The sequence below is a fragment of the Cyphomyrmex costatus genome, unplaced genomic scaffold, assembly GCF_001594065.2.
Source record: "Cyphomyrmex costatus isolate MS0001 unplaced genomic scaffold, Ccosl1.0 scaffold59, whole genome shotgun sequence".
NCBI lineage: Eukaryota > Metazoa > Arthropoda > Insecta > Hymenoptera > Formicidae > Cyphomyrmex > Cyphomyrmex costatus.
This window is the reverse complement of record NW_017280071.1, coordinates 388,809-408,984: the sequence shown is the minus strand read 5'-3', so window position 1 is coordinate 408,984 and position 20,176 is coordinate 388,809. Positions and strand designations below refer to the sequence as shown.

Below are 20,176 nucleotides of genomic sequence, written 5' to 3'. Positions count from 1 at the left end.
AAGACTCCCCTTTGATTAATCGACGGAACAGAGGGAAGAGAGAGAGAGAGAGAGAGAGAGAGAGAGAGAGAGAGAGAGAGAAAGAGAGGGGAGGGAAATGAGTAAGTGAGAGAAAGAGGGAATTAGTCCTCTCGAGGCGGCGGATTGTTTTGCAAGAGCTAAGAAGTTCCGGCTGTTAATAGAACTGACTAAATATAACTCTAACCGAGTAACTTAGACATAAATCTACCGACTCGAACTTAAGCGATGCCTCGAATAGCACCGCGTACATTGAGATGTCACGCCTCTTCATTAAAGTTGACAAGATTGTTCGACAAATGAATTAATGCATAATGCTCTCTTGTTAAAATGAATTAATAACATAATATCTCCTTGATAATAGGAAGATATATCCGGTGTCGACCTGCGGATCCGGAACGTTTTAGAACTATAAGAACGTGTCGAAGTGTAACGAGTGCAACGATTAATCGAGTGATTAACGATTGTCCCCCAACTTAAAGTTGCTCGACTAATGCTTTCGTTGCATCCGGCCGTCGAAGAACTTTGCAGACACAGGGTTGTGCGGGGGGCAAGGTGCGCGACAATAACGCGAATGAATTCGGGAGGAGACGGGATAAGTAGAGTGGATCGAAATTAGAATCGTGTGCAGCCAGTGGAAGAGGGTTGGCGCTTGATCAGGCGATCTGGCCGACTTAAGCTCAAATTGCACTACTGAAAAGAACTCATTTGTTTAAAGAGATCTCTCGCATTACTGCGCATTTCTATAGAATTGTGTTACACGATCGGAAAAATATTCGACCAAGTGCATCTCTACTCACGAAATGACAATAATAAAACACACGCGATGCATTAACAGTATCGAAAATAATTCATAATAATCGATCATAAAACGTCGACGAGAAATATCGACGGAAATTCCGATGCCAGCCGGATGTTTTCGAATGTCCATCTTTATTTGAGCCACCGACAGGCGTCAATTTGAACGGTGAGTAATCTGGACCTCCATGCATCTTCCTGGACGAGTGACGAATGCCGGGATGTAATCGACAACGATAACCGAACGTTAACAAATCACAGTGACAACAACGGGAGAATTTGTACGGCCAGGAAAAGGCGATAAAGTAAGAAGGACTGAGTGACGGAACTGCTATCATCGAGAACTTATAGTTTAACAAGAGTTTGATGGGCACGTGAGAAAAATAATGGTAATGTAGCAGCTGCAATGAGAACAATTGAACACCTTTAGGTCCGAGGGACAATAAAGTTAAACGAGGGTAATCGAAAGCAACCACGTGAAACAGCCGAGTAGCCACTGTTGAACTCGATATCGCAACGTAATAAAAAAATCGACGATATATTTTAGCAATCGGATCGATCTGCAGGAAATAAAAATAGTGATAGTAATAGATGTGAGAGCGTTTTGTTGAAACGTTAAGTTGATACAAAAGGTTTATTCATATACAACGTTTTTTATTTGTCCGTTAACACATTATTTTTAACATTCGTTGTCATTAATTTTATCAATCTTAATAATTGCACGCAAATTTTTAAAAAAATTTGTATATAAGTTTAAATATTATTCATTGATAAAAATTTAACGCCGAATCTTGCTAACCAAAGAAATTTCATTATTAAAAAATATTTCTTTCTTATTATTTATTAGTGTGCAAAATTTAATGTAAATTAACATTGTATAACAATTGTAAGATCAGAGCAAAACGTTTGACATTTTAAAATAATAACGAAAGGCACGAAAAGCAATCCTTTACACTGATTCTCGGCAGTGATACAGTGCAACGAGTCACGGACTAAAAGACGCAGTGAAGAAAGCGCATTTTGTCATCCAGGCACTTCAATGCGCCTCGACGGTAGGCGTTCGGGCTTGAAGAATCCACGCTCGAGTCGGTGAGTGAGGTGTCCTGCGTGTTCGTCGTCCTGCACACGCGGCCGGGACAAGAAGCCGGACGGAGCGGGGACGGATCCTTCGCAGTGTGGAATGACAATAAGGGGACGGCGTACCCGCGGGGTGGTATTATGCCGGGGACGACGGATTTGAGCGTGCCGCCCAAGTGCCCGGCGAAGGCGTCGCACCCCCTTCGTGGGATGGCACTCGGGACGCTGGCCGAGATAGCGGTGCGACTCGTGATTAGCAGCTACATATTCGCCGTGGTCGTCTACGTGAACGCCAGCGGCAACTGGGATAAGGACGATGACCTAGGTACGCGCTGCACAAGCACGAAACGGTCGCACGAACAGCCAAGATTAACCACTTCCCTGACCCGCGCGAGCGATACCCGCTTCACGAGCGTGTCCCAAAATTACCGGTTATCTTGACTCAGAGACCAATTTTCTCAATTTTTCCTTAATAAAGATAGACAGGAGAGATCGCAATTTGCACAAGTTTAAATATTATTTATTGATAAATAAATTAATTTAACACTATGTTTTATGATGTTAAAATAAATTTAACACCATATTTTCCATAAGTAACTTTAATTTTTAGTCTTACTTTAATTTCCTTGTACTCGAACTTCAAAAACTCATCAAAATAAATTACTTCTTGTAACTAATAAACCTTATTTACTTAATATTGTATAATTAAGTAAAATTTATCAATTACTTGAGAGCAGACTTAATTTAATAAAATTTCATTTTTGAAAGAGTGTAGATAGATGTTTAATTTAGTTTAGAATGAAAGGAGAGTTCTTTAACCGCTAATTACTAGAAAACTATCGGTACTTCAATATTCTCATTCCGGAAAATATCGATATTCAAGTTAACGGAGGAATATGTGGTCGAAAATTTATCTCGTGATTTTGGACCACAGAACGGTCGTTTGTTACTTTTTTCTCTTTTTCTAATGGAATGTGAAAATGTGATTTAAAAAAGAGTAGTTTACAAAAAGAATGTACATGAGTGCGTAGATATGTGTTTTTACAAAAAAAAATGTATTTTATTTTGATCGTTATTAAAAAAGAGAAGGAAGAGGAGAAAATTGAATAATAAAAAAAAAAAATCAGAAAGGACGTTGCGGTCGGTTTTCCGTGAAAATACTTGAGGAAGGAAATGGTTAAGTGAAGCTACGCTTAGCAATTCGCTGCTTTTTCGTAGATTATATTATTTCGTTGTGCAATGTATTGCTGAAGATTAACAAAGAAGGAAAAATTTTCCTTGATCAGAACCACAATGGGTCCCTTAATTCTGCTAGTAGCTTCGTTTGCCGTGCACACTCAGCATGTCCGGCGCAGAATGGAACTCTATATGGCTTTTGTGCGCAAAATGGAACCCAATACGTATTTCATAAATGCATATTGAAAAGTGGAAAACTGACAAAGTCATGAAATTGAAAACTGTTAGAATCGATATTTACAAAGTTATGGTATTTTTTAAAATAAAACTAGGTCAAAACGCAAAAGCAAAAGGCTGAATATAGTCCCTTAAAACGTGATGAAATAATAAATAAGTTCCCGTTAATGCATAACGGTTAATGCCTTGATCAAAAGTGCGGAGCTTTTACAAGTTTTGAATTTATAATTCGTCCTGCTTACAGCTGTTTGAAAATTTGCTAGTAGATATTTTTAATTTTTCCTTCCCCCTGTAAATACGCGAACGGTTATTCGATCTTAAACTTCCATTTACATAGATATTTTCCAGTTACATTTGTACCTTAATGTCAGTTTACATTTATATCTTTGAAATGCCTTCAGCATAGAAAATGACATGCGTTTAAATAGATGGAACAGATAATAATCGCGCTGATACGATGCTAAAAAAGATAAATGGCTCGTGGCATGTACATTTTTCATCGGAGCGTCACAAACAAACGTAAAAGCGATATCCTGCCGGAAGAGTTCGTATTCGTGTTACAGACGTCGTTCGATTGATGAAAATTGCGGCGTATCGGAAAACGAGGGAATCAGACGCAAGCTTGTTGCGATACCGGAAATCACTCAGAGCGTGAAACTTGCTCAAAGAAATGTTACGCGGCGTAATTATATTTCTCGCTACCGGGGTGGAAACTCTCCATTATGCGCGAAAACGAACTTCATTAGTGATATTTTTCAAGCTGCTTTCTCGTCTCTTTATTCGTAAGAAGTAAAGCAGCTTCCTTTTTATATATCGCGAGGCGGGACTCTTTCTCGCGTCAGAATGGAATGTTAAATTGGAGGGAAATGTCTCTTAAGATATCTACACATTCTTGATACGACTTTATTTCGTGAAACGTAACGATATTACTCGCTTAGAGTTCAGAGATCTTCACAGCTGCGCTACTTCAAGGTAATTTAAAATCACGCTAAACAATAAGAGGAAAAAATTTAATCTCAAGTTTTTCGCTGCTAAATCTCGTTTACTTGAATGGCTTGTAAGTTTACTTATAATACTTCCTGCTAACTTAATAACTTTCCACGTTCTTTCGTGACATAAAAGCTGGCGTTACAGCTCATTTAACTTATTAACCATATAATTAGCAATTTACAAAACGTCATGAATTGTTAAACATAATGCCTTCGAATTTACATTAAGATTCAAAATTGTATAATATTATATTATAGCTCTGTACATTCGTCAGAATTATTAACTCAATTATTAAGCGACCCGTAATGCCTGCTTCTAAGAAAACAGAGGCAGTATTGTAAGTAAAATTATTCAAAGCGTTAAAGTTAATGAGATTTAACCAAGAATGAAAAGTCGCATTGTTTACAGTAAAGTTTCAAAGAAATCATTTAAAAATCAAAGACGTTGAAAATATTTCATGATTCCTCGAGCCTTCATTTTAACTATTTAAAGCAACGACAGAGATTAAAAACAAATTATTTACAGCGTACAGAAAAAAGTTATTTATTCTATAATTACTATACAATATATCTTTTCGCAAATGATATGGCTATTTTTACCAATCATTATATCGATCATTCAATATGCTACGCAATTGATATTTGGTTTTGATAAAAAAAAATTAATCTCTGAACGTTACATGTCCAATATGTCCGAATCGTCAGATAAATAAATCTGGTAATAAGCATGCGGTCAAATAAACGTTGCGTTTGATGGACAGCTCGCGGCTTCATCTAGTTAAATTTCAATTAGACGAGTTATGCATAAACTAAACACGCTATGTATTGCTGTGTTGCCGAATTTCTATAACCAACCCGTTAATCACCTTTCTTCGACTTCTCCAGTGTCTACATCTAAGGTCAGCGCCGTACTTGGGCGTACCGCCACTTTGCCTTGCGACATTGAGCCGTCCACTCGAGAGGATCGCGTTTACATGGTCCTTTGGTTCCGCGATTATGCGGTGAAACCCATTTACAGGTAAGCAAGCGTTGTCACAAAAAAAGTCAAAGAAAAAATGTCATCGGAAAACTCGTTAAAGAGATACGATAGATATTTTAAAATAATAAAAAAATTCTGACGAAATTACAGATCATTCTGAATCTTATTTAAAAGTAATATAACAATCTTTTATTTACCATTTGGATCAAAAGTTATTTTGAATAAAAAATGGTATATTTTTAAGTCTGTGCTTTAAGAGAAATGTACGGAAATGTATTACAAGAAAGTGACAAAATCATAATTTTTTTATGTATAATAAGTACTTTAAATATTTAAAATGATTACGTCAAGTTACGTTACAATACAGAGATTAGTTGTCCAATGAATAAACAAAATATTTACTTGCTTAAAATCTCCGTAATCGGAGAATCGCAATGAAATTCGTTGCATACGTCAATTTAAATTTTTATTTATTATTACTTATAAAATTTTAGAGTTTATAATAACAAAAATTACAACAAATAAAATAAATATACCATAAAAGCATGTCGTTCAGTAAAAATCAGGGTTGATGAGAGATAATGTTTTTTCTTTTTTATAATAAAACATTGTATGTTTTTTCAAACATGTTTTTAATGCCTCATACATGCTTTAATATTATAAACAGTATTATAAAAAAACTTGTTTAAAACATGTTAAACACGATCGATTAAGTATGTTTTAACATGTTTTAACATGTTTAACATGTTTTAACAATTTATAACATGTTTAAAACATAATTTTTATCAACCCTGAATTAAAAATGTTATAATATTATAAACGCAACTTTCATATTTAATATATGTGCTATATATTGTATGTTAATCAAACCTCCTTAAAAAGAAGAAATGGAATTCGGAGGTACTCGCAAATTATTTACAAATGAAATATGCACACAGTTTCGATGTGCGAGGACGGGCTTTTAACAAGGCCCTGAACTGGTCGGACAGCACCGCCGTAGGGCCCAGGGCCTACTTCATCACCGTGACGAAGCCCGCCGCGCTCTCCTTGGAGGCGGTCCAGCTGGATGACGAGGGGATCTACAGATGCCGAGTAGACTTCAAGAACTCGCCGACCAAGAACTTCCAAGTGAATCTCACAGTGATCGGTGAGGAAACTCATTACCGTAACGACCGCGTAACACTGCTCCGGTATGATTAACTGCGTCTCGGTATAACGCGTAAAACAAAGATCGTGCTGAGGGAAGGGTACTAACAGAAGAAGAAGGAGAGCGAGAATTAGCTGCAGTTAACGTCGACCGATATGCAAGATCTTTTTTCATCTCGACGCGAAGTTAAACTTGCCGGAACAATCTCCGTCTCGCGCGGTTTCGCTAATTGAAGGGCCCGCGTTGCGGACGGCGGTCTAACCCACTTTTCTTCGAACTTCGGGGGGCAAGCAGGAAGGGAGAAGACGAATTAATCGAAATTTCATTTTTGCAAGTTTAAAATTAACTTTCGCGAGCTCTAGCTCCCCTTAAAAAGTCGGAATAGACCGTCCGCGGGCCATTATCCGTCAATTATGGAAAGCAAACCACCCGGTTCGTGGAAATTGTTCGCAGTGCCGCCGCACCAGCTACTCATTTACGACAGCTCCGGGGTGCAGGTGGAGAGCGTCGCCGGACCGTTTCAGGTCGGTGTGGAGTTCGGTCTGTCCTGCGAAGTGAGAGGAGGTGAGCATACCGTATTCCGATTCGTCTCTTTGTGATTTGTCCTTAGGTAAATTTCGTGCAAACACAAGAGTCAGCGATTCTATCTGTGTCTTGAACTTCCACTCGCGGTTATTTACATTACGTTCTCGGTTTCCACTCGTGCATATTTGACATTCTGCTATGAAAATCGTAAATCAACGCGTTATCGTGCATTTAATTATAATTTAGGGCACGCAGTCCGCATGCATCGAAATTTCTTTATAATCTCTCCTCACACAATTAACATAATTAAATGACAGAGACGGGAGATATGAAATACAGTATTTCGAGGTAAAGTAAATTTCTCGTCGCATAGTTTAAAAGCTGCGATGAATTTACTGTTATGCATGTGCGTGTGTATACGTATAATTACGCGTTCTCGAGTTTGTAAAATTTTATCCGTTAATTCCTTCCTGAGAGAAATCAGGTTTCTCATTAATATGTTTAGTCGAGATACGAATCTCGGCGAGAGAGCGACAAATTACCCGACCGACCCCCCTCGCTTTACGCGCATATAAATCCCGACATGACCCCTCTCTCTCTCAAGATCGCGTGAATAAATAAAAAGAGAGGAGATACTACCGCACGGGTTAGCAATTAAATACGAGCTCGACCTCTAAGTGGCCGGGTATTACGCGGGCGCGCCCGATCGGAGACACCCGGTATTAAGGGTAATTATGGCCCCGGTGATTTGTCTGCTGTCACGCGAGACTGATCGACGACGAGACGAGGGGTAGGGAGAGTTAATTAGCCGCGTATAATTTCCGTGCTTTCCGTGCTTTCGCGCGCGTTATCCCACACGAAGGAAAACCCACGCCGGTGGTGAGCTGGCTGGTGAACGGTAAGGAGGTGGACGGCAGACTCGAGGAGTTCGGCCAGAACATCGTCGTCAGCAAATTGACGGTGCCACAGCTGCGGCGAGAACACCGCAACACCACGTACAAATGCCAGGCGGCCAACACGCATCTCATACCGCCGCTGGAGAAGACGGTGATCCTCGACGTTTATCGTGAGTATCTTTTCACCTACTACTAGAAGAAAATGTCCGTGTAAAGGAACTTTTCTTCCTTCTTTCGTCAGCATGATACAATCAATTTTCCCCGTCCGACAAGTGCGTGTATATAGCGTAAATATTTGTAGGAATTTACATACATTTTTGTTTTCACGGAAAATTGATGTACACATATACTGGCACTGCTCTTCATTTAAATTTCACATGCGATAATTTTTTCGTATAAAAGCAAATGAGTTTTAAAGCTACCAAACGGCGAAAAGTTACAAAAGGCTGAGTGTCATCCAAAGGTTAACGTGTTGGTGTCGCCCCGTTTTGACGCGCGCAAAGTGCAGTCGGCCGCATTTAGAAAGTTGCACGTGTCGTCGGGGATCTCTCAATTAGACGGGGTAACGAGCGCATTTGACAAAAATATGGCATTTATTTACCGCAATGTATATAGATTGCACAATCTCTAATTACGCTTTTGCAAAGTTAATCAAAATTCCCTGCGGCATTCAACATGTTAATAATTCACATTAGTTAAATTTCAACCGCGGAAAGTAATCCTTTCTCATTTCTGTTATCGGCTCGATAAATTATTGGCAGGTTTGTTGAAAGTAGGAGCGCGCTGACCCTGGCGCACGGATAACCACCATGACTCACACACCGCGAAAATAAATTTAGCTTTCTTTAATTATTCAACGTGAACAAATCTCGAACGAGCGGAATAATCCGTTCATATTTGTAAACCCTTTAAACTGACTATTTTTATCAAAAGCGATGTTTGTAAGCTTCTGAAACCGATATCGATCAGATTAATATTATAAGCACATATGTATTTATTTTAATTAAAAATCATCGCCTGCGATTTATTAGATTGTTAAAAAGGTTCTGAATATCCTTTTAAAACACGAAAACAGTTTTTACATTATACAAATTAGCGAAACAATCACGATTATTTTTTAAAATAAAGACCATCGTGTTCAATAACTATTCGCCTTCAGCCGAATTTGGTTTCGGTATCATTCTGGCTCTTTAGACGCGAAGAAGCTGCGTCACGACAAGCTGACTCAACTTGTTCAACAGTTTCGAATCGTCATCCTCACAAGAAATGTTTCATTGAGCGAAACAAGCCATAGTCAAATGGTGTAAGATTAGGATTATATACCAGGTGCCGTAGAATCTCGAATGCCGTCTAGAATCAATCCAACAGCTAACAATAAATTGGTGATTATTGAATATGATGGTTTTTATTTTGGGGAATAATTGTTGTTGTTTCTCTGAATAAATTTGTACATAAAAACCGAAAAGTAATTCAGAATTTTTTACAACCTAGTAAAGGCATTGCCTGCGGCACACAAAGCTTTTTCTTCCTGCTGAATTGCTGGCTAAATTTGCGTGCTTACTGCGGTCTTGGCAGCGGTGTTGGTAGTGCTGCTGACTGTGTTGCTAGCCTCGGTACGAAGTTTCTGTTGGCTGAATAGTTGGAATTTTACAAAAAGTATTTGTATAAAAGTATCCGAATAAGTAAACATGAAGCAGATCGTTGCTACTGTAATACTTACATCATAAAAGTACAGTTACATTGTTTTTAATTTATTGTTACGAAGAAAATACTTTGATCACATGATCTAAATCTGTGCCTTTTGATTGGCTCTCATAATGAACAAGAACAAGATCATGCGAGGAAGATACCATCTGATCTATCACGAAAATTCTGCAAACTAGCCAACAGCGTAGTCAGCAGACTACACCATTTCCATAGCAGCCAGCATGATCGCTATCACACTGTTAGATATATCAAAGGAGCAGTGGTAACCCAGTTCCTTAAATTAAATGACATTTTGTTATTTTTAATTTCCATATGTATCAAAATGTAAAGCAATACATTTCTATGATTAGTTTCAAAGTAAACAACATCCATATTAACGTATGCACGTAGTAAATAATGAATTATATTTCAGTTGAATTTAATACACTTTATTGAGTTAAATTGTTTAATTCCACTGTTTTAGTTAAATTAACGACATATTGAGTAAGAGCAATAGCGACCTATAGAAGTGATTAAAAATAATTCAAATTGAGTATAATTTAATATTATAAATGTAACAGTGCTTGCAAGGGAAAAAACGGTTTTGCTGAGGTAACTAAAAATTCAGCTAGATACAGAGCTGAAAATAATTCTGTTAAATTACCAAAATATTATGTAGGACGTTCAAACTGGTTGCTAAAACGTCAAAATTTTTTGCAGCATGCTCCTCATACGTGAGATTTCTACATAATTATTTTAATGATCCAAAATTATTTTCTGACCTACACTGTTAAATCTACAGTATCAAATTTAACCTAATGTGAGTCGATCCTACTAAATATATCGTTATTTTACGTTAAAACGATAATTAAATTTGACACTATAGTGTGTCAATTTGATACTGCATGTGTCAAATACAACCATTGGTTAGTCGTTTAGTTTATAAAATGACGATATATTGAGTAAGAGCATAGTGGCGACTCATATTAGGTAAAATTAGGGCACTATACAGATTTAACGGTATGTATCTACCTACATTTTAAAATATTTTAGCAAAATCATTCTTTCGATATCCAAGCAATCCAGCAGAAGAAAGACATCGTGTGCTGTAGGCTTAATGCGAGACATACGATGAATTTAAAAAGCGACAACCGTCAAAGAAGACTATAAGAACAGGACATCAGGAGAGAATTTGCATCCTAAATATTAATAATTACGAATCCTTATTAGTGATTTCTTAACATCAAGAATCGAACTTCAAACTTTTAACGAGAGATGTAAAAAAAACGATAGTATTACCCGCGATAGAGCGCAATAAACGTGATTCGCTGGTTCTAGTAAAACCACTCACCGTGAAGATACTGTCGAAGTTAACGGTCATGGAGACGGAGAAGGACTACTCCATCACCTGCGAGACGACAGGCTCGCATCCCCGCGCTCGCATCACCTGGATCGAAGGAAACGAAACGTTCCGGAACAGCAAGGTCGATAACGAAGTATTTTGACGTCGCGCACGTCGACATTTTTTGACATGCTCCCCTCCAGCTGAATTATCGCCGATTTTCTGCAATTTTCGAATATATGTGCCAGCAGGTAAAAGAAAGTAGCAACGCGTCGGCAGTGCTGAGCACTCTGATGTTCTCACCCATCCCTGACGATCACGGCAAGATCCTCAAGTGCCGCGGCGAGAACCCAGCCCTGGCGGACGCGTACTTGGAGGACTTCTTCAAGTTGAATGTCGTCTGTAAGTGGCGGGCGCCGTTTCTTCGGCGCCACTTTTAACCACGTGACAAATCAGATTTCGATTATCGTGGAAACAATTTATCGAGTGACAGCTTTATATTCGTAAAAAAAATTTTGTATAATTATAAATATATACATATACGTTATATTTTGATACTAATGCCCGTTTCCATCAATGTAGATTAACTTTAATCTCGGTTTAACTTACCGTTCATCTTTTTTTAATTTTTAGAATTAGAAAAAGACGAAGAGCAAATTGAACCGAGATTAAAGTTAATCTATATTAGTGGAAATGGACATTAATGTTTTATAATTTTGTTTATTTTTATGGTTTATAATTATCTCTTTTAAGCAGTTTTTCTCTATATAATACTGCGGTAACATGAATTGTTTATCTGTAAAGAGTGCTTCTCGTGATAAATTGAAGTTAAACCACAGGATGCCCCATAAAAATATCTCGATCAATTATATATATATACATTTTATTTTATAATCATTTTTTTAATAGAGCAATTTTTTTCTAGTTTTGCGGTGTATGAATTGTTTATCTGTGATAAATGCATCCCGCGTATATTGTATTGGATCCAATAGATTGGAATTATTTAAGCCACAGAATGTGAAGATATCTCAATGAATTAACATTTATTGACTGAAGTGATATTTGCACATTAATTAACAGCCAATAATTCAGATTTTGAAGATTTAAAATCTACCCATACGAATATGTAAATGGAGAACTCAACAAGTTTCACCGTATTTGTCATGACCTAAATGTATGAAAATGGAAATCTGTTAAATCTGTTAAATCCATTGTACACGAAGAGTCACATGTCTTATTAATATCGTCTCTCTCCCTTTCACGTATTCCGACGGCTTCAATATTCCATGTCCATTTTCCCTGAATCCGCCGAAATATTTCATCGTGGTCACGCATGTAAAACATTGAAAAACCGAAAAATTCTCTCTTTTCCTGCAGTCCCGCCTAAAGTTCAGCTGCATCTGGGTAGTACTCTAAACGCGGAGAACATAAAGGAAGGCGACGATGTATACTTCGAATGCAAAGTCCGCGCCAATCCGGAGCACCACAAAATTACTTGGCGCCACAACGTAAGTCCCACCGTCAGCAACGAACCCACTTTAATCCCGGCGTGTTTACCTCCGCGAGGCACTGGAGTGCCTCACTTTTAAAATTTCGATTGCTTCGCCTCTCCACCAAACAGTTTCCGAGTTCCGGGGGAAAAAAAGTTCCGGCGAGATTAAGCGCGCAAAAGCACACACGGGGGTCTGAAAAATACCGGGATTCCCCGAACTTTACATTTCTATTCGCGAGAATCGGTAATGACCTTTTTTCGATAAGGATCGATTCGAGTTGTGATGGAACCTTACGATGGAACTTTTAAAACGTTATCTGAAACTTCCGGGGAAATGCCAGTTTGACGAAAGAAAAAATAACTTTTGCTTTATGAGGGAAGTAGACTCGGAAATTTTCGTCTCTTCATCCCTGCGTGTATGCATTCACTTCTCCGCGAGAGCGGCGAATATCTGTCGCCTCGCGTTTATCGCACGGATATTCGTGACACGACTATTCATAAACGGAAATAAATTTCGCATTTTCTTGAAAAATTTCCACCTTTGCCTCCAACGTCGCCTTCGTCTCTATAAAACGGGAAATTCGGAAAAAGTATATATACGAAAGCTCCGAATATACATACCAAACGGAGAATAAGAAGATCCATTAAAACGGAATCTTTTCGCGAACGGCGAAAACGAGGTTGCGCGAAAAGCTTTACATGAAATCTATTTGTCATCTGCGTTTCTTATTACCGAAGAAATATGGCGAAAAAGCTATCGCACTAGAATCTCAACCTCCGTGTTAAACGCGTTAATCCATCAATGACAGGGCGGCGTGCTGACGCAAAATTATTCGGCCGGTATCATCATGAGCACCCAGAGCCTGGTGCTGCAGGGCATAGGACGCGACAACGCGGGAAATTACACGTGTCTGGCCAGCAACGACCGTGGGGAGACGACGAGTCCAATTGTGAACCTGAGAGTGCAGTGTAAGTAGACACGACAAGTATACGAATCGATAACAAGGATTTCAGAAAGCGAATGTGTAATCTCGGTGAGTATACGCCGGCGATTCGAGGATGAATCGTATTTCAAGTTGAAATCTTCAAATCGTTCTTGAATGAAAGCAGGATTGGCAACGTTACTTCATAAAAGTGTTACCATTATCGTTACTTTTTGTAAAAAGTATCTCGGTATCGTTAATCGATCCTAATTTTAAAAGTAGCGTGTTATCGTTACTTTTTATATTACTATTTATACTTAGAAAGTAACGATTTGTTACTTTTTTCATCATCTTTTGTAATGTTAAAGTAAGATATTATATAGATTTAAAAATTACATTATTTAACAATCGATATTAATTGTGAAAATTAATATTAAAACTTAAAATTCTAATATTAAATAAATAATTTCTTATGACCGTAAAGTAAATACACAACAAAATGTGATTTGTCATGTATTAAAATTCTAAGGTAGTCACATAGTAAACTTTTCTTTTTATATTAAATTTATATATCTAATAAATCTTCAATAATTCTTTACATTAATATTTTAATATATGCTTATTTTTAGGAAATTATATATAGATTGTAATTTACATACAAACATAGATTTTATTATAAATTTTTATTAAAAATTGTTTTTAAACATTGAAAGTCGTTATTAAAAATGCATTCCGATATTCACTGCCAATACCGAAAATTTATAGATCACGTTTCATATATGTATACCACAGATTTTCAGTATTGGCAGTGACTATTGGAATGTAGCCTAAAATATCAAGTATAAAACATATTTCAATATTTAAATTCTATTATAAAATATTTCTAGATAATTAAAAGTAATAAATTCTATAGAATAGTTATAAAGTTAATAAAGGTCTGAAGTAACGATAAAAGTACAGCTAAATTTATTACTGTTACTGTAAAAATATAACGACATTACTGTTACAGATAAAAAAAAAGTAACGAAAACGAGGTAACAGCGTTATAAGTAATACGTTACTTTCCAACCCTGAATGAAAATATTTGCATCATAATTTATGGCGCTTGATATATTTCTCGCAAATAAATTTAGATCTTTACACATTCGTTGTTTATGATATAAATAATTATGTAAATATAATTATTAATATGAATATATATATATATTTATTTATTTATGTTATAAATTATAACAGTACAAGCTACATAAGAATAAATTATTCACATGTTGAATTATTAAAAAGATATTATTGTATGGGAGAATTAACCTCCGACCTTTTCAAAGCTAAAAGTTAAATTTAACTATGTTGTTTCTACTTCCTCCAGTAAACTCCAAAATACGCGTTACACAATATGCCAACCGCGCGTAATTGTGTTCGGGAGCGAAATATCTCGGACGTCAGATATGAGGGATTACATTTTAGAAGCCAATTTATTTTCAACCGTCCCGTCTAAGCCCTACGGCGAACAATATAATTCTCCCGATTAAAGGCGAATAAAACGGCTCTTAAACTCGGCATAATCCCGCTGTCGAAGTTCCGCCGATCAATAACGGAGACGAGAAAGGAAAAAAAAAAAAATAAAGAGAAATATCACGTTTTTATCTTGTTCAACTGAAGACGCATGTGTGTTGTGTTTTTCCGTTCTTTTTCTTCTACGTTACTCTCCGTAGTCGCGCCAGTTTGCAAGATGAAGGAGGTGACGATTATCGGGGCTTCCCTGGAGGAGTCCGTGAAGGTGCGCTGCGAGGTTGACGCTGACCCGAACGAGGTGGACTTTGTCTGGGAGTTCAACAATAGTGGTGAGAACTTCGAAGTTGCGCCGGCCAAGTTTGACGGCAACAACGGCACCATGAGCGAGCTCGTCTACACCCCCGAATCCGAGAGGGATTACGGTGCCCTGACCTGTTGGGGTAGGAACGCGATAGGGAAGCAGGAGGCGCCCTGCATCTATCAAGTCATTCCGGCAGGTGATGTTCTATAGACGATTATCGTTATGAAAAAAGAAATGAACAAAAAGGAAAAAGTGGTAAAGAGGAAGATAGAAATCGGCGAGAATTTATTCGACTGCACTTCTGCCTTTTCCATTGCGAATCATAATATGGAAGAAATTCTGTTTCTTCTGCTCTTTCAGAGGCAAACAAATGCGTCCGGTATTCTGAAAATATTTAAATACCGTATGTACTGCTGCATCTCGCGTCGAAAACACATAATATTTAGATGTTCGTATTTAGAATTCAGCGCGGCTATTTACGCTTTCCTTTTTTTCTAGTCTGTCCAACTCGCTGCCGGCTTATCGCGCCGTACGTCATAAACTCGAAAATATTTGTTTTATCGTTTATTTTTGCGAGACGAGTTGTGTTACGTTCCATCATAGTTTACTTAAACCCTCTTTTGTATCAGAGAAAGAGAATCAGATGTTGAAGAAAAATGAGAAACATTCGTCTTTAATTATATTTTTCTCTTCTGACATGTTCTATGTGCAACTTTGTATTTTTCCAACTTTCTTAGTAGTCGTATCAAAACATAAATTCGTCAAATCTCTAACAAAGGAACGTGCTATATTATAAAGTAACATCAAAAAACTAATATTACAAAAGATCACGTTTGAGATAGGTATTCCAGATCAAATTTTGGGATTTTGTGGCTTCTGTATCCGAATTGGACCGGAACATGTTTGATCATTTTAACTTATTATTAGACACAAAAGATTTCGAGAACATTGCATTTTTGAAAGGAATGTTTCAAATAAAAGTTGTAGGATTTGAAGACCAACCATCATACTTACATTTTTAAGTCCAGAGCTTTAATGAGCCCAAATGAGCCAATAAGTCCCAAAATCTGAGTAGCTCATCTAATAATCTGTCTCTAAACCTACAGTTTTAACTTCTTTAAACTCTGCAACTTTTATTTCATACATTTAAAAAAAAAGTTAAAATGGCCAAATATGTTCCGGTCCAAATCGAATACAGAATACATAGAATGATTTGATCACTTAGAATATTTATTTCAAACGTGACCATGTGGTTGATAACGTTGGTTTTTATGTTATTTGCAATGTAGTTTCCTTGTAAATAAAGGTATCTCTTTTGATTAAAACTTTGAAACTCAACGCGAGAAATGTGTCTGAGCAGTGAAACCGAATCCTCTCAACAATTGCACCATCAAAGCATCGCTCAATCAAAGTTCGGAGATTCTGGAGGTTGAATGCGTGCCGGGATACGACGGCGGACTCCACCAGGAATTCCGACTAGAGGCTTACGAGGTACTGACCGGTAATCTCCGAGTGAACGCGTCCAGCATATCGGCCGATCTGCCAATCTTTCGAATTGCCGTGGCCGATCTTCTACCGGCCACTCACTTCTACCTGGTGACCTACGCCGTGAATGCCAAAGGCCGCAGCGAAGTGTCGCTGCTGGAGGATATAATGCTGCGCGACTCGGAGAAGCACACAGGTAATTAAATTATAAAAAGGTCGTTATTCCGTAAAAGTGTCAAAATTAGATTTCATCACGTGGTAAATGCTTCTCTCTTTACTTTTATATTTTATCTGGATATATTCATGTATAAAATAAATATTGTATAAAAAAGAAACTTTATCTCCGTTTTTTTATAACAACAATAATAGAAATGGAACGCTATAAGAATTTCTATATGGATATGTTATATTAAACGAGTTTTTTTTTGATAGGTCAGCATTCCAGGTTTGTCCTTTCAAAACTGATTTGATTTGGGATTCAGATTTAGAATATATATTGTATTTCAGGTTTTCCCTCGAGAATGAATTAACTGAGATAAAATTGATGATATCCTGCCAAAAACTGTCTTACATAAAAAGAATTGACAGACATTCATGATAAATAATTTGATTTGAAATGATACTTAAAATTGAAACGAATAATTCACAGATTATTTCGATTTTCATTTCTGGTATAATATAATATTAGCATCAATTAATTATTTTGACAGAATTACGAATAAATAAAAATTGTATCTGATAATAATCTAATAATAGTCTGTAATATAATAAAACTAATAATAAATAAAACAATAATTCAGATTTATTCCAAATTCCGGAAAATTATAAATCTGATAACTAAATATAATTCATAATATTTCTCTTATTTTTAATTTATAGTTTATTACCTATCTCTTACAGGAAAAATCTATAAATAGACAAATTAAATTTAATATACCTCCCAGGTCAAGAATATATCATACTTTCTATAAATATACTTTCTATTTATAATAAATCACGTTTATTGCATCTTTTATTAGAAATTTGCAATATATATTATTCACCGTGAACAAAACTATACTGCTATATATTTTCATTTTAGGAATGAAAAATATCAATTTATTTCCAACTAAAATATCTTATACGTACTGTAATATAATTTTCTAAAAAAGAAGGAATAATTAAATCACAACCAAGACGATAATAAGTTTTACGCGATCACCTTCACACGCGTCAAATAATTAACACAATTAATTATAGCTTTTCTAATTCCAGCATGATAAAATATACCTTTTAACAATATTAATTTTATCGTGTTGGGATTAATTACAGTTGATTTTATGTACATAATTACTGTGGGCATGATGTTTTTATTACGCGTGATGAGATAACCGCTCACAGATTTCCATCGCAGGACGAAATGCATTCGCGTTCTAGATACCGGAGTCAGCATGCTGCCGTTGATCTTACTGCTGGTCGGCTGCCTACTGGCCTTCGGCGCGACCATGATCTCCGTGATGCTGATGATGTATCGACGGCGCGGCACCACGTCACCGGTACACATCGAGCCCTATATGAAGCAGCCGATAATCACACCGCCGGACTCGAGAAACAATTCGATGCTGGACGTGACCCACGGCGACCACACGTACTTCGTCGAGTACACGCTGAAGCAGGTCACCGATTATGCGCTCAATAATCAACCAGACATCATACAGTCGCCGCAAGGTACCGTCGCACAAAAGACATTATTTCTACTTGTAATCTGATCTGGCTCGATCGACGGGATCGATCTAATATTGGAGCTATCTAATATTTGACCTAATATTTGAATCCAGATTAGGAAAAAAATCGCACGAAGAACGAATCGTTACAAAGATTTATGGAAAAACAGAGTCTCGAATGAACGGAGCGTTTTGATTTCTGTCGGACTGTCATTTTCTGCAGGTTGATCGTGTTACGTGCTGTTTTTGAACTGGCAAATCAATTCCTATCAAATATCAAACTTTTATTTGAATAGCAGGAACGAGAGATGATATTTTTTTCAGAAAGTATTTATTAAAAATAAAATTTATAATTTAAAGAGCACTCTTGCCTGTAAACTAAATGTACATTTAACATAAATCCTTCTTTTTTAATGTCACATTTGTCTGGTCTTTGCCTTCAGCGTTTTATTTAAATTGTTCGAGAGCTGTTAATGTAAAGTGGAATAATGTGGACGTTTCAGACCAAGAGAAGATCAAACGCGAGCCGCAACTGTTTTTGCCAGTGAGACCAGACACATTGTTCGCGCCGTATGACATTCACAAGCAGGGACTGCAGACGAACAGATGCAGCGTAAGTCATGTCAGAAATTATAAAGTAGTCTTTTTGAAGAAAGGGAACGGTTGAAATAATGTAAATGATGCACTCGGTAAATTAATCCAGTATATCAATTTGCGCTTCTATGCCGTGCCATATCCCGAGAAGAAGGTTTACTTTAATTCTTGCATTCTGATGGATAATTGCGACGAACGTTGTTACGTGTCTTAATCCCCAACGAATCGTCCCGTATAATGATTTCTAATTATCTCAATAGGTGGATTAACGTGAGATGTGTCTTTGATTCTTTCCTCTCCTTCGATTCTTTACAGAGATAGGAAGTTTCAATAGCGCGCGAGATTCCGAACTCCGATTTGGAAGATTAGAAATTTAATCTGCCGTAGATTGAATTTCTATCGATCGTTTATAAATTAAGCCGGCTATCTAACCAATCTCAGTTTAGCTGTCGCGCGCGACCGGTATATAACCGTTATGAATAATATCGATCTTCCGCGCGGTGTGGATATCCGAGGAAGACCGCTACTATTTTCGATTCCCAATTCTGTTTCTCCGCGCGCAACGTTGAGTATTAATTAGATTCAGACCCGATATCTCCTCTTGACTTGGCAGCTGAACCCGTTCTCCGCAAAGTCCTGGGAGCCCATCAGCTTCAAAGCCGATCGCAACCTGATGAAGGAGATCATAATCGCCAATTCCATACCGGGCCCGGAGAGCTGCGTGTAAACTTGATCGAGAGGAAGTGAATCGGGAGACGTAAACACACACGCACACATACTTAAACTCAACGCGATACAACAAGCGTACACATTCACACACCCACACAGCATATTACAAGGGCGATCGATTTTGTAAAGCCCTGAAAACTGTATCGCGCACCGTCGATTGATGCCACGACGGATGTATCAAAGACAAAATCAACGAATCTCATGTCTCGCTTGTTAACGCGCGCCAGTGTGACATATCACGATGACGATATCGTAGCAGACATATCAGCATATCGTAGCATATCGTGGCGCCCCACGATCTCTCCTAAGATCATCGAGAGTCTTTAGGATCATCCCCCCATCGATTCAGCACGAGACCGGGGCGAATGAATCGCGAAGTCGTCGCGAGACGATTTAGTCGCATAATTTAACCGAACGCTACACGTGGTGTACTATTCCAAGTTTAATATATTTTGTGTCAAGTCTTAAAATGTCTCGTTATTTCTTAACGCTATTACCACGACCGATAAACCTCCATCTCCCAGCTGCTTTCTTTTCTTATTTCTTCTTCCATTTCTCGCTGAGCCA

At 37.4% G+C, this 20,176-nt stretch overlaps 1 protein-coding gene across 1 annotated transcript; it reads left to right on the top strand.

Moving 5' to 3' along the window:
• Nucleotides 1–1,660: 1,660 nt before the first annotated feature.
• Nucleotides 1,661–20,065, top strand: side-III (sidestep III). Its single transcript, XM_018546770.1, has 14 exons — nt 1,661–2,218; nt 5,181–5,313; nt 6,213–6,421; nt 6,875–6,985; nt 7,809–8,012; nt 10,867–11,012; nt 11,122–11,272; nt 12,248–12,378; nt 13,172–13,331; nt 14,998–15,294; nt 16,459–16,779; nt 18,000–18,290; nt 18,790–18,899; nt 19,494–20,065. The coding sequence occupies exons 1-14, from the start codon at nt 2,035–2,037 to the stop codon at nt 19,605–19,607; spliced, it is 2,562 nt and encodes an 853-aa protein (XP_018402272.1). The 5' UTR covers nt 1,661–2,034; the 3' UTR covers nt 19,608–20,065.
• The last annotated feature ends 111 nt before the right edge of the window (nt 20,066–20,176 follow it).

What these genes read in the sequence shown, in the direction of transcription:
- side-III (XM_018546770.1), top strand. Translation starts at nt 2,035, where the DNA reads ATGCCGGGGACGACGGATTTGAGCGTGCCGCCCAAGTGCCCGGCGAAG. An exon ending in CTTCAAGTTGAATGTCGTCT is followed by an intron (nt 11,273 to 12,247) that starts GTAAGTGGCGGG and finishes CTTTTCCTGCAG; the next exon opens with TCCCGCCTAAAGTTCAGCTG. An exon ending in CATCATACAGTCGCCGCAAG is followed by an intron (nt 18,291 to 18,789) that starts GTACCGTCGCAC and finishes TGGACGTTTCAG; the next exon opens with ACCAAGAGAAGATCAAACGC.